General features: G+C 36.1%; 1 protein-coding gene across 2 annotated transcripts in view; it reads right to left on the bottom strand.

The window, feature by feature from the left end:
• The window catches only part of nlgn4xa (neuroligin 4 X-linked a), a 107,058-nt gene that overhangs the window by 88,080 nt on the left and 4,955 nt on the right, over window positions 1–14,023 (bottom strand). For both annotated transcript variants that reach the window (XM_079852594.1, XM_079852593.1), the window contains exon 2: window positions 11,948–12,709. In XM_079852594.1, the coding sequence (XP_079708720.1) occupies window positions 11,948–12,410 (463 nt within the window). In that variant the 5' untranslated portion in view covers window positions 12,411–12,709. The remainder of the gene's footprint in view (window positions 1–11,947; window positions 12,710–14,023) is intronic.

Below are 14,023 nucleotides of genomic sequence, written 5' to 3' on the forward strand. Positions count from 1 at the left end.
CAACCTCAGTTTAGACCACTCCAGTCCTAAATAATAGCCACCAGTGCCAGGCTTAACCTGATGCCAGACAGACATAATTAATGTCAAGACTGAGAATTTCATTCAGAGGTAGCAAAAGCAATTTTAACAGCTAAATGTTCATATCTATAATTTTGAAATGCTGTCAACCAAATAAAAGATTCCACACAAAACAAGACATGTCCCATTTCATAACTGGAAATCCTACTTTTGTGTCACAGAAGGATTTTCAGTGCTATTCAAGATTTTTCCTGAATAGGTCTACCAATGCCAACATAATGTGGTGAACTACAACTACAACCTATGGCCAGCAAAATAGTTAGAGGTGTCCATTCTTATGTATATATAGTTAGTTTTTACACTGTATCACATGTCAACATACTATTCTAATTCTAATACTTCTAAAACACAATATACCAACAAAAAATATGAATGAACATTAAAATATGAGTTGGGTCAAATACATAATACCCTGACATATCTTCCTTAATAATACCTTTAAAAAAAAATAAAGGTGCACAGAAAATTACCCGAAGGCGACTCTAACTAAGTGCTTAAAGTACACAAAATATTCTAGAAATGTGTATTCACTATGCTAGAGTCTTTCAGCATTAGCCTTACATAAATGACTGTATAAGTGATGTTATGGTTACATTGGCTTAGACAGATTAGCTTGATGTGCTTACATAAAATTATTTAATTAATGTCAAGACTGAGGAGAATTTCATTCAGAGGTCGCAAAAGCATTTTTAACAGCTAAATATTCATATCTATGATTTTGAAATGCTGTCAACTAAATGAAAGATACCACACAAAATAAGACATGTCCGATTTCATAATTGGAAATCCTACTTTTGTGTCACAGAAGGATTTTCAGTGCTATTCAAGATTTTCCTGAATAGGTCTACCAAAGCCAACAGAATGTTTTAAATAGTCCATTCTTCCGATCTGAAATGTCGAAACCCCTATACCTGCTGTCTCTGGTATCATTTTTCATTCTCGGTAGGATGAAATAACAGGGAAGGAAATTAATATTTGTCGTTGCAAACTGATTTGCACATGCTTTCATTCATAGAATTTCTTTTCAAATCAGCTTGCAATGTATTTGGTTGCCATGATAATAACATAACACACTTACTGCTGTTTTCTCTCAATTTTTTAGTGTTAATGCCATTTGAACATCATTTAAATTCCACATTCAACCTGCTGTGATCTGCACCTTGCTGACCGTGTGCATCTCTTTATGGCCATTGTCTACCCATTTTCTGATTGTTCATTCCAACGGAAAAACATGCCATGTCACAGAGAATGATGTCATTGAGTTTAGTTTAAAATGGTCTCCTGGAAACGGCATGAATGTGCAGCTGACAAATTTGGAGCGAATGTGGGATGCTCTCATGTCTGTTTAGACCATAATCTCCAAGGAAAGTTTCTAGCACCATGCTGTTTAATTGAAATTTGTTGAGGATTTAAACCATGAATGAAATTACATTTGGAAACATGGCACAATGGATTCTGCATGATGCAATTTTTATATATTACAAGTAATGGAATGTTATTTTTGGAATTCTATTTTATGGTTTTAAATTCCAATTTTATGAAATTTTTGTTTGATATTACAATATTAAAATGATTTAACTGTATTTCACAAGTAAATGTCATAATCTATAGAACAAATACATTTGATATTAATTTTATGATATTTACATTTGATTGTTTAGAATGAATAAAATAATAATTTACATAATTTGGTGTTATATATATATATATATATATATATATATATATATATATATATATATATATATATATATATATATTAGAGGTGGGCATAGATTATTTTTTTTAATCTAGATTAATCTAGATTAATTTTGAAATTAATCTAGATTAATCTAGATTAAAATGGCTCATTTGAATTCTGCCGAAGGCATTCAGAATATGTGTGCTACCCAAATAATGACTATAAAAGTAAGTCTTTGAGAACGGGTTTCTGGGCGATGGGCGATATGGCCTAAAATCCATATTGTGATATACATTGCAGCCTCTTGTGATAACGATATATATTATAATTTTTCATTTAATTTCGTTTATTTGGTTTATCACTAACAAATATACAATAACAAATATTCAACTCATCATATACATAACTTTTGATTAAACCAAAGGGTATAGGCTGAAGCTCAAGGCTTATTAACGCCTATCCCTCTCAATTTTCACAAACAGTCAAACAGTGCTCAATTCTCTTCTTGCAAACATTTGAAACAACAAAGTCATAGAAATTGATTACCCGAAACTTATCTATATGAAAGTATCATCTTCTTTCTTAGGAGCCTTTTAAATCCACTTATTGTTTGTGTTAATTTAAGGTCTATATGCAAACAATTCCATAAATTCACTCCTTTTACAGAGATAGTTCTGCATCTAATATTTGTTCGTACCTTCAGTTTTTTAAACAAACATGTTCCTTTTAACTCATACTTACAATAACGTTTCTCAAACATACTCAAAATTTTATCAGGCAGCATTTTATAATATGCTTTATACATTGTCAATGTAACCTTGTAATCCACTAAATCATAGAATTTTAAAATGTTTAATTTTAAGCTGCAGAGACTTAAGTAGGTCTAATGTTTATTATGGCTTGGAGCTTATGAAACCCCCAATTTAAAATTAGAATATTGTCTAACTGATGTCTTTTCAGTTAAAAAGAAACACAACAACGATTCTTAAAATCGGGCGCAGACAGAGATTATGTGCTACACCACTAAGATATATTGGGAATAATACGCGCGCGCTGGTATTCGTGATATGTTTCGTTTTGAATTTCGTTTTGAATAAGCTGCAGAGACTTAAGTAGGTCTAATGTTTATTATGGCTTGGAGCTTATGAAACCCCCAATTTAAAATTAGAATATTGTCTAACTGATGTCTTTTCAGTTAAAAAGAAACACAACAACGATTCTTAAAATCGGGCGCAGACAGAGATTATGTGCTACACCACTAAGATATATTGGGAATAATACGCGCGCGCTGGTATTCGTGATATGTTTCGTTTTGAATTTGAGGTGGTAGAACGGATTAGTCGTGTGTTAACTTACCGAACTGTGACCCCACACACTCTGTCTATATAGTTTGCTGCTGCTCGTTGGACGGCTTAAATCCAAACCTTTCTTTCACTTTCAAAACCAAAGCTTTCACTTTCAGCAGTTTACTTAAGATGACGACGAATTATGATGCGTTGCAGCCGGGTTTACCTCGCGGCCGCGGGTAGGTTGCGTCATCATAGCTTGTGTAGTATAGAGGCAGCTCCCAACCCAACTTTGAGAATAGATTAACGGCGATATTTTTTTTTATCGCGCGATAAGAGTCTCGCGTTAACGCAGCACGTTAACGCCGATAACGGCCCACCACTAATATATATATATATATATATATATAGTGAGGAAAATAAGTATTTGAACACCCTGCTATTTTGCAAGTTCTCCCACTTGGAAATCATGGAGGGGTCTGAAATTGTCATCGTAGGTGCATGTCCACTGTGAGAGACATAATCTAAAAAAATAAAAAATCCAGAAATCACAATATATGATTTTTTAACTATTTATTTGTATGATACAGCTGCAAATAAATATTTTAACACCTGTCTATCAGCTAGAATTCTGACCCTCAAAGACCTGTTAGTCTGCCTTTAAAATGTCCACCTCCACTCCATTTATTATCCTAAATTAAATGCACCTGTTTGAGGTCGTTAGCTGCATAAAGACACCTGTCCACCCCATACAATCAGTAAGAATCCAACTACTAACATGGCCAAGACCAAAGAGCTGTCCAAAGACACTAGAGACAAAATTGTACACCTCCACAAGGCTGGAAAGGGCTACGGGGAAATTGCCAAGCAGCTTGGTGAAAAAAGTTCCACTGTTGGGGCAATCATTAGAAAATGGAAGAAGCTAAACATGACTGTCAATCTCCCTCGGACTGGGGCTCCATGCAAGATCTCACCTCGTGGGGTCTCAATGATCCTAAGAAAGGTGAGAAATCAGCCCAGAACTACATGGGAGGAGCTGGTCAATGACCTGAAAAGAGCTGGGACCACCGTTTCCAAGGTTACTGTTGGTAATACACTAAGACGTCATGGTTTGAAATCATGCATGGCACGGAAGGTTCCCCTGCTTAAACCAGCACATGTCAAGGCCCGTCTTAAGTTTGCCAATGACCATTTGGATGATCCAGAGGAGTCATGGGAGAAAGTCATGTGGTCAGATGAGACCAAAATAGAACTTTTTGGTCATAATTCCACTAAACGTGTTTGGAGGAAGAAGAATGATGAGTACCATCCCAAGAACACCATCCCTACTGTGAAGCATGGGGGTGGTAACATCATGCTTTGGGGGTGTTTTTCTGCACATGGGACAGGGCGACTGCACTGTATTAAGGAGAGGATGACCGGGGCCATGTATTGCGAGATTTTGGGGAACAACCTCCTTCCCTCAGTTAGAGCATTGAAGATGGGTCGAGGCTGGGTCTTCCAACATGACAATGACCCGAAGCACACAGCCAGGATAACCAAGGAGTGGCTCTGTTAGAAGCAAACAAGGTTCTGGCGTGGCCTAGCCAGTCTCCAGACCTAAACCCAATAGAGAATCTTTGGAGGGAGCTCAAACTCCGTGTTTCTCAGCGACAGCCCAGAAACCTGACTGATCTAGAGAAGATCTGTGTGGAGGAGTGGGCCAAAATCCCTCCTGCAGTGTGTGCAAACCTGGTGAAAAACTACAGGGAACGTTTGACCTCTGTAATTGCAAACAAAGGCTACTGTACCAAATATTAACATTGATTTTCTCAGGTGTTCAAATACTTATTTGCAGCTGTATCATACAAATAAATAGTTAAACAAGTAATAAAAACTCAGTGAGTGTTTTAGCGCAATTTTCTGACGTCATGGGATCACAACACTAAGAGATAGTAAATCTTTTTATGTTTTTTTTTTTTTTTTTTTTTTTTTTTTGTGTGCGTTCCCGAGATTAGACCTTCCTTAACATAATGCCGAAAACCCGAAGTCTCTAGGTGGTCTGGTTGAGGAGGAGATAGAAGTGCAAGATTGGTGCGCACAGACAGAACAGAAATCATGAGTTAACAATCGCAATTTTGTCCGTAGGAAAATTGCGCTAAAAATCATACATTGTGATTTCTGGATTTTTTTTTTTTTAGATTATGTCTCTCACAGTGGACATGCACCTACAATGACAATTTCAGACCCCTCCATGATTTCTAAGTGGGAGAACTTGCAAAATAGCAGGGTGTTCAAATACTTATTTTCCTCACTGTATATATATATATATATATATATATATATATATTGTTTATATCGTTTTGTATACTTCTTTTTCTATGTAACTATATATTTAAAATAATCAATGCAGTAACCTTTTTTTGTACAAAAAACCTAACTTTATTTAAAAAATAACTAATTAATAATTAATGAAACAGGAATGTCTTCAGGAAGAGTGTTGAACTTTGACACTAATTATATGCATACCACAAACAATAGGGATACCCTCCACCCCTATATGCCCAGGTTTGACACTTCCAAATCATAGTGTATTAATCTACTTTTTCTTCTTCTCCTGAGCACAGGTTGAATCTGTATTTTTAGCATGTACGAAGCACATTTATTAATCCCTTAGTTCAGAAGCTCATTACATTTTATTCATTAATAATTCAACCTGAAGAATATGAAGAACTAAGTTAAACTAGCTTTGAACACTTTTTTTGGCTGAACATTAAAGGACATCTCATCATTACCCAGCGGCCGATACTATCCCCACAGCTCAAATAAAGGTTTCACACAAAACACATTAACCAAAAGAAATGGCCAATTATTCAGAGGTGATTGACAGCAACAAATGAATAGCCACAGTGGGGGCACAAAATGAGAGATGATCATGTGTGATTGTTTTACAGGTACCTAAAAAATCACCATGAAAAATAAAAAAATAAAAAAATAACATGTTGCTAAATGTAATTTCATTCATGTTTTAGATCCTCAACAAATAAGACAGCAATCACGATATATATATATATATATATATATATATATATATATATATATATATATATATATATATCACCTAAAGGATTATTAGGAACACCATACTAATACTGTGTTTGACCCCCTTTCGCCTTCAGAACTGCCTTAATTCTACGTGGCATTGATTCAACAAGGTGCTGAAAGCATTCTTTAGAAATGTTGGCCCATATTGATAGGATAGCATCTTGCAGTTGATGGAGATTTGTGGGATGCACATCCAGGGCACGAAGCTCCCGTACCACCACATCTCAAAGATGCTCTATTGGGTTGAGATCTGGTGACTGTGGGGGCCATTTTAGTACAGTGAACTCATTGTCATGTTCAAGAAACCAATTTGAAATGATTCGAGCTTTGTGACATGGTGCATTATCCTGCTGGAAGTAGCCATCAGAGGATGGGTACATGGTGGTCATAAAGGGATGGACATGGTCAGAAACAATGCTCAGGTAGGCCGTGGCATTTAAACGATGCCCAATTGGCACTAAGGGGCCTAAAGTGTGCCAAGAAATCATCCCCCACACCATTACACCACCACCACCAGCCTGCATAGTGGTAACAAGGCATGATGGATCCATGTTCTCATTCTGTTTACGCCAAATTCTGACTCTACCATCTGAATGTCTCAACAGAAATCGAGACTCATCAGACCAGGCAACATTTTTCCAGTCTTCAACTGTCCAATTTTGGTGAGCTCGTGCAAATTGTAGCCTCTTTTTCCTATTTGTAATGGAGATGAGTGGTACCCGGTGGGGTCTTCTGCTGTTGTAGCCCATCCGCCTCAAGGTTGTGCGTGTTGTGGCTTCACAAATGCTTTGCTGCATACCTCGGTTGTAACGAGTGGTTATTTCAGTCAAAGTTGCTCTTCTATCAGCTTGAATCAGTCAGCCCATTCTCTTCTGACCTCTAGCATCAACAAGGCATTTTCGCCCCCAGGACTGCCACATGTTTTTCCCTTTTCATACCATTCTTTGTAAACCCTAGAAATGGTTGTGCGTGAAAATCCCAGAGCAGATTGTGAAATACTCAGACCGGCCCGTCTGGCACCAACAACCATGCCATGCTCAAAATTGCTTAAATCACCTTTCTTTCCCATTCTGACATTCAGTTTGGAGTTCAGGAGATTGTCTTGACCAGGACCACACCCCTAAATGCATTGAAACAACTGCCATGTGATTGGTTGATTAGATAATTGCATTAATGAGAAATTGAACAGGTGTTCCTAATAATCCTTTAGGTGAGTGTATATATATATATATATATATATATATATATATATATATACTGCCCTACAAAGCAAAAAGGCAGTAACTACGCAGAGTGCAGAACTGAGAAAAATGACTTTAAAGTTATTCTGTCATCCAGCCTAAGTACTTGTAGGTAGATTATTGGACATGTGGCTGTTTTGTTACTTTATATTAGCTTACTCTTTGTACATATCAATCCTCATATTTAATTTGATATTTTACCCCTATTTTGCAGTTACTGTATTCTTGCTTTGTACATTTGCTTTGTATTACTTACCAAAAACGTGGCACCATACCAAGGAAAAAGGCAGTAACTACAGATTCTCCAAAAACTATTACCATTTTTCTCCAAAACGACACACATTTGAGATAAGATGTTTTGTCACATAACAAAGGATGCCTTGAATGTCATGAAAATGATAATAACTCATTTTTGACCAAAAATGCAGTTACTGCCTTTTTGCTTTGTAGGGCAGTATATATATATATATATATATATATATTTTTTTTTTTAATCACAATTATATTTTAATCACATGCATATAAATTATATTATTCACATTGGCCACATTATTAGGTGAACCTTTAATGGAATGGATTCAACAAGGTTGTAAAAACAATCTGAAAGTATGGTCCAAACTGACATGAGAGCATCACGCATTCGCTCCAAATTGGTCAGCTTCACATTCATGCCGTTCCCAGGAGACCATTGTAACCAAAACTCAATGACATCACCAGTCTTTGTGACATGGCATGTTATCCTGCTGAGGACTCAGAAAATGGGTAGACTCTTGCCATAAAGAGATGCACACAGTCAACAAGGTTGCAGATCACAGCAGGTTGAATGTGAAATAAATGATGCTCAAATAACATTAAGGGATGGATCCATGGATTTACGTGGTTAACCAAATTCTGACTCTACCATCTGCATCGCATCAGAAATCATGATTCATCAGACAAAGGGATGGGCTTTTTTTTCCAATCATCTAATGTCCAGTTTGGCAAGCATATGCCCACTGTAGCTTCAGCCTCCTGTTCTTGGCTGACAGAGGAAAATATTGTGTTTGCCTGCTGTTGCCGCCAACCAGTTAAAGGTTCAAAGTGTTCATTCAGAGATGTTTTTCGGAATAGCACTGTTGTAATACCTTGTTATTTTAGTTATTGCCACCTTCCTGACAGCTTGAACCGTTCAAGCCATTCTCCTCCAAACCCTCTCATTAACGAAGCAATTTCACCAGCATCACCATCAACTGCTGTTTTCTTTCTTCCTTTCTTTTTTGTACTCTCAAAACTCTAGAGACTGTTGTGTGTGACAATCCCAGGAGATCAGCAGTTTCTGAGATGTATTCTGAGATATATTTAGTGGCGTGAAAGAGAATGAGATGAGATTGAAAGTCTAGGATTCAAAAAACGACTTCAATGTGAAAATAAAGTTTAGTGATACCAAAAAAGATATATATATATATATATATATATATATATATATATATATATATGTGTGTGTGTGTGTGTGTGTGTGTGTGTTACAGCTTTATATAAATAAGAAATACTTATGATACTTCACTTTTTACTTATCAAATAAGCACATTTGACAAAATCTGAACACTTTGGTAAAAAAAAGGGTCAGATTTCGTTGCTTTGAAGTTATTTGGAACATTCTCAAATGATGGAATCAGCACATACATGTAAAGTAGGACATAAGACTAAGACTAATAATTACTATGACTAGTATTTCTAGTAACATACTAAGATTTTACCATATCACTGTGGCTATATATTGCTATTATAAATGTTTTACTATATACAGTGCTATGCATAAGTTTAGACACCCATGCTAAAGTTGACTAAAAAGAGGAATAAAAAATCATCTTTTGGAAATTGAACTTAATGCCTTAATTTAAAAAAATGAGGAAAAATCCAACCTTTAAGGACACCAATTTTCTTTGTGAATGAGTAATGTATGGTAAATAAATAAATGTTCTTCCTTAAAATACAGGGTGCATAAGTTTGGACACCCCTATGTTAAATTCCCATAGAGGCAGGCAGATTTTTATTTTTAAAGGCCAGTTACTTCATGGATCCAGGATACTATGCATCCTGATAAAGTTCCCTTGGCCTTTGGAATTAAAATAGCCCCACATCATCACATAGCCTTCACCATACCTGGAGATTGGCATGGTTTTATTTCAGTTAGCCTAATAGCTAGTTTGATTTGCATTGAGAGATGATCTTATGGAAAGTACTCCATGCCAGTCTCTAGGTATGGTGAAGGCTATGTGATGATGTGGGGCTATTTTAATTCCAAAGGCCAAGGGAACTTTATCAGGATGCATAGTATCCTGGATCCATGAAGTAACTGGCCTTTAAAAATAAAAATCTGCCTGCCTCTATGGGAATTTAACATAGGGGTGTCCAAACTTATGCACCCTGTATTTTAAGGAAGACCATTTATTTATTTACCATACATTATTCATTCACAAAGAAAATTGGTGTCCTTAAAGGTTGGATTTTTCCTCATTTTTTAAATTAAGGCATTAAGTTCAATTTCCAAAAGATGATTTGTTATTCCTCTTTTTAGTCAACTTTAGCATGGGTGTCTAAACGTATGCATAGCACTGTAATTGTTTAATGTTTTTGTTGATTTTTTTTTTTTTTTGAAAATCCAAAAATAAATCTCTAAATAAATAAATTACAATTAATAAATAATTAACAAGTATCCGCAAGAATAAAAAGTGTGTAAATTATTGTCTGGTCATATAATTTATATATAGGCTGTGGAATAGCAGGGAGTGGGATTAATTACAGTACATGATCACAGTTGTCAGTTACCCATTTGCAATCTACATGTAGATCTCCATTACCTTTAAAACAAGACTGTATTTCAGATGTTAGGTTAAAGAAGTCCACCCATTGAGATAAGCAATGAGGGTTTACAAGCACTGATTTGTCATGACTGCCTCTTTTCAACGTCTTTCTTTTTCTCTGAATGGGTTTTTTTGAATAGTCCAATAGAAATTAAATTGGTTAGCTTTCCCAATTAAAGAGTGGAAGGGAGCCTGCATTGTCTCTTCACCAAGACCGTCCCTTCAGGCTGAGGCATTCATTGTGATTAATTCACAACAAAACAGGATGCCACCTCCACAGCCTTCACTCGTAACACTGAGAGATAAAGCTGACTCCGTCACTAACAGACTGCAGTCTCTTTTGTGCGTCTAGCTAACAAAAGATGCAGGAAACTAAAACAGAGAATTTATGTCTCTAACCTGTTTTCTACAGATCAGGAAGAGGTGATCCAGGTTTTCCCATTCTAGCCCTGAACATCATGCTTTTTTCTTTTGATATGGCACAAAAGGGCTTTTTTTATATATATCTGTCATCCTCTTTCAACAGTGGCACAACTTCAGAGCAAGTCCCTCTTTGAGTCAAAATACCAGGATGTTCCCATATCACACAGGATTTTGAAAAGGGCAATTTGGAGAGCCAAGGCATAATGGGCGGTAAGCGTTTGAAAGCTAACAGGGGATGACCATCTTCTTCAGTATGACACAAAAGAGGATTGAATTTCAACATCACAGTAGGGACTTTTTTAAAGCACAACTGTGAGATGTCACAATTTTCTGACACATTCTGTTGGACATTTACTGCATTGCAACAGTCATGAATACATAGGAATATAGTAACTTTGATTTCAGGTCATAATCATTGATAATATTCCTAATTATTCCAGTTATTCCAAATTTCAATATGGATTCCAGAATTCAGGTTCCAATACATACTTCTGTTTATCAAAGGTTATATTTATAAATAAAGTTAAAAAACATTATGTAATAAAGAGCAAGATTCATAGCTTCCCTATCCTCTCCCCAAATGACTGACTAATCACATCCATGGCTAAATATCATGATGATGTTATAGTAATGAAACACACACACACACACACACACACACACACACACACACACACACACACACACACACACATATATATATATATATATATATATATATATATGTATATATATATATATATATATATATATATATATATATATATATATATATATATATATATATTCCACAGGCCCTATATATATATATTAGGTATATATCTCACGGAGGTTAATTAGAACTGCAGTTAACTTTCAACTGAACTTCAGGTTGCATAACAACAAATTTACATCTGGGAGAAGTCTCTAACAGAGGTTAATTAGCCACGTTTGTATCTTCAAATTATATATATATAATTTGAAGATACAAACGTGGTTTTGTATCTTCAACAGACAGAAAATTGTGACATCTTCAAATTATAGGGCAATTAAAAGTCTATATATATATATATATATTTCAGAGTTTCAGCAACAAACACGCAAAAAGCCATTTGGGAATTCTCAACTTGCTGAGTTTGGAAAATCTTCAAAGGTCGCATTGTGATGATGCTAACTAAACAGACGGTGCTGTAAAACAACCGAGATGATCTATCACAACTAAAAAGATGTAATATATACAACCTAATTAGCAAACAAACATTGATGAAACTTGTTGAGAAGAAAAAATTAAAGACATACATCACATTATGTTATGGTAATGAAATTACATACCATCCTCGGTGGGAACATAAATGTTTAAGTATAGGCAGTCTTCGCTTTGATCTTGTACGTAGGTTACAACGGTATCCAAGTTGGCGGTGAACCATACAGGTAACATATCATTAAGTAAAAACCGATCTTCCAGAAACTGAGGACAAACGGGAGCAAACTGTGTGGCATTTCGAATCCCAGGCCAGGACATGGGGGGCTCAGGGGGTTGAAACCTTCTCTCCCCCGTGGGCGGGAGGGCATAGGGAATCCCCAGATACTGTTCCACAGGCCCTAAAATCTCATTGGGCAGAGATGTTTTCAAGCCTCTTAGCTTGCCGTAGTTTGTCGTGACAATAGGTTGCTGCTGGCCCTGTGTAATGGCTAGCCAAGCAGCCGCAAGCACAATCCAGGAAAAAAGGCGGAGAGTAGCCAGCGGACGAACCATGGTGAGTGTTATCCATGGAGTTCCTCTGAGCCGTGACATGGTCCAGCTGCGGTTGGCAGAGTTATTTGAATTCACAGTCCTACACTCCTCCCTTCTCCCACAGCCAAGGTGAAACCTGCCTTCAGGCTGCAACGGACAGATGATTGACAGCACTCCCACCAATCAAATCAACAATCACGGCATTCCCCGTAGCCATGAGGGTGATTCTGGATCTCAGTTGTATTTCTGTCGTTCTTTAACTGCTATCCTTTTGACGAGAAACAAAATGTGGCTTTTTTCCCTGAGCTGTCCTCTGGTGTAATTACTCCCTCCTTTCAATTCCTCCTTTATTGGTTTGCCTGTGGGAAAGAAAAAACAGCCCGTAAATTTTCATTCATTGTCATAAACAAAAACAAAGGAATTCCATTTCCTTTATTAATGTGTATGCTTTGCATTAAGCATTGGAGATGCCAAGGTAACCTTGCACTGAAAGAGGAAAAAAAAATACATGAATAGACTCAAATAACAAATAAATGCTAACACTTAGACATCATTATACTCTAGATTCAAACAATGAAATATGACTCTACGTTTCCATTGACTGGGCCACGATTTATAAAGTAAGTGGTCTGGTAAATTGATAGGCTCAAATAACTGTTAGCATTGCATTGTTGCGTAAACACAAAATATATTATATCCATTCATGTATGAGGTTAGTTGTACTGAAAACGTATGCTTGGAATATATTGATCTATTTGCCTAGAAACTGTCTATCTGTGACTGAAACATGCTGTATGATTGAGCAATTCTGTCCAATCTATACATTATTCTCCTTCTCATTACTTAAATGGATAGTTCACCCAAAAAAGTTGTTCCAAACCTGTATGAATTTCTTTCTTCTGCTGAACACAAAATAAGATAATTTCAAAGAATGTAGGTAACCAAACAGTTGATGGGCCATAACTTCCATAACATTTATTTCCCTTACTATGCAAGTCAATGGGGCCCATAAATTGTTTGGTAACCATTTTCAAAATATCTTCTTTTGTGTTCAGCAGAAAAAAAGGAAATTCATACAGGTTTGGAACAACTTGAGGGTGAATAAATTATTAATTTTGGGGTGAACTATCCATTTAATGTAGGAAAGACCAATCTAAGACTTTGAAGTTTTTTGATCGCTTGATCTAGTAATGAATGCTATTAGTTTTCATTCTGATATTCCAAATCCTGAAATATGGATGTGTGTTGTTTTTTGTCATGTTTACATTTATTTATTTGAAAGAAACATTTATCCAAAGCAACTTACATTGCATTCAAAGCAAACATGTTATCAGTCCAGGCATTTCCTTGGATTTGAACCCATGACATTTTCATTGCACTACCACCATGCTCAGCTGTTTGAGCTACAGGATACTCTTCAGAATCACCATCAATAATAGCCTGATATATAAAGGCAATGAGCATACTCAGAGAGTAGAATTCATCATGTCTCTGGCTGAGTCATCTACAAATCTAAACAGATTTATCCATTATCCGTTGACTCTGATATGTTGTTCAAGTACAAATTTGGGAATTTAGCAATAGGAAACCATTCGTACAGGATTACAGAAGAATAAATGACATGAAAGATATTGGTTTGAGACGCCTCTTGCTGTGGAAACACTAAAGGTCGC

Source organism: Squalius cephalus, assembly GCF_949319135.1.
Source record: "Squalius cephalus genome assembly, chromosome: 2".
Taxonomy (NCBI): Eukaryota; Metazoa; Chordata; class Actinopteri; order Cypriniformes; family Leuciscidae; genus Squalius; species Squalius cephalus.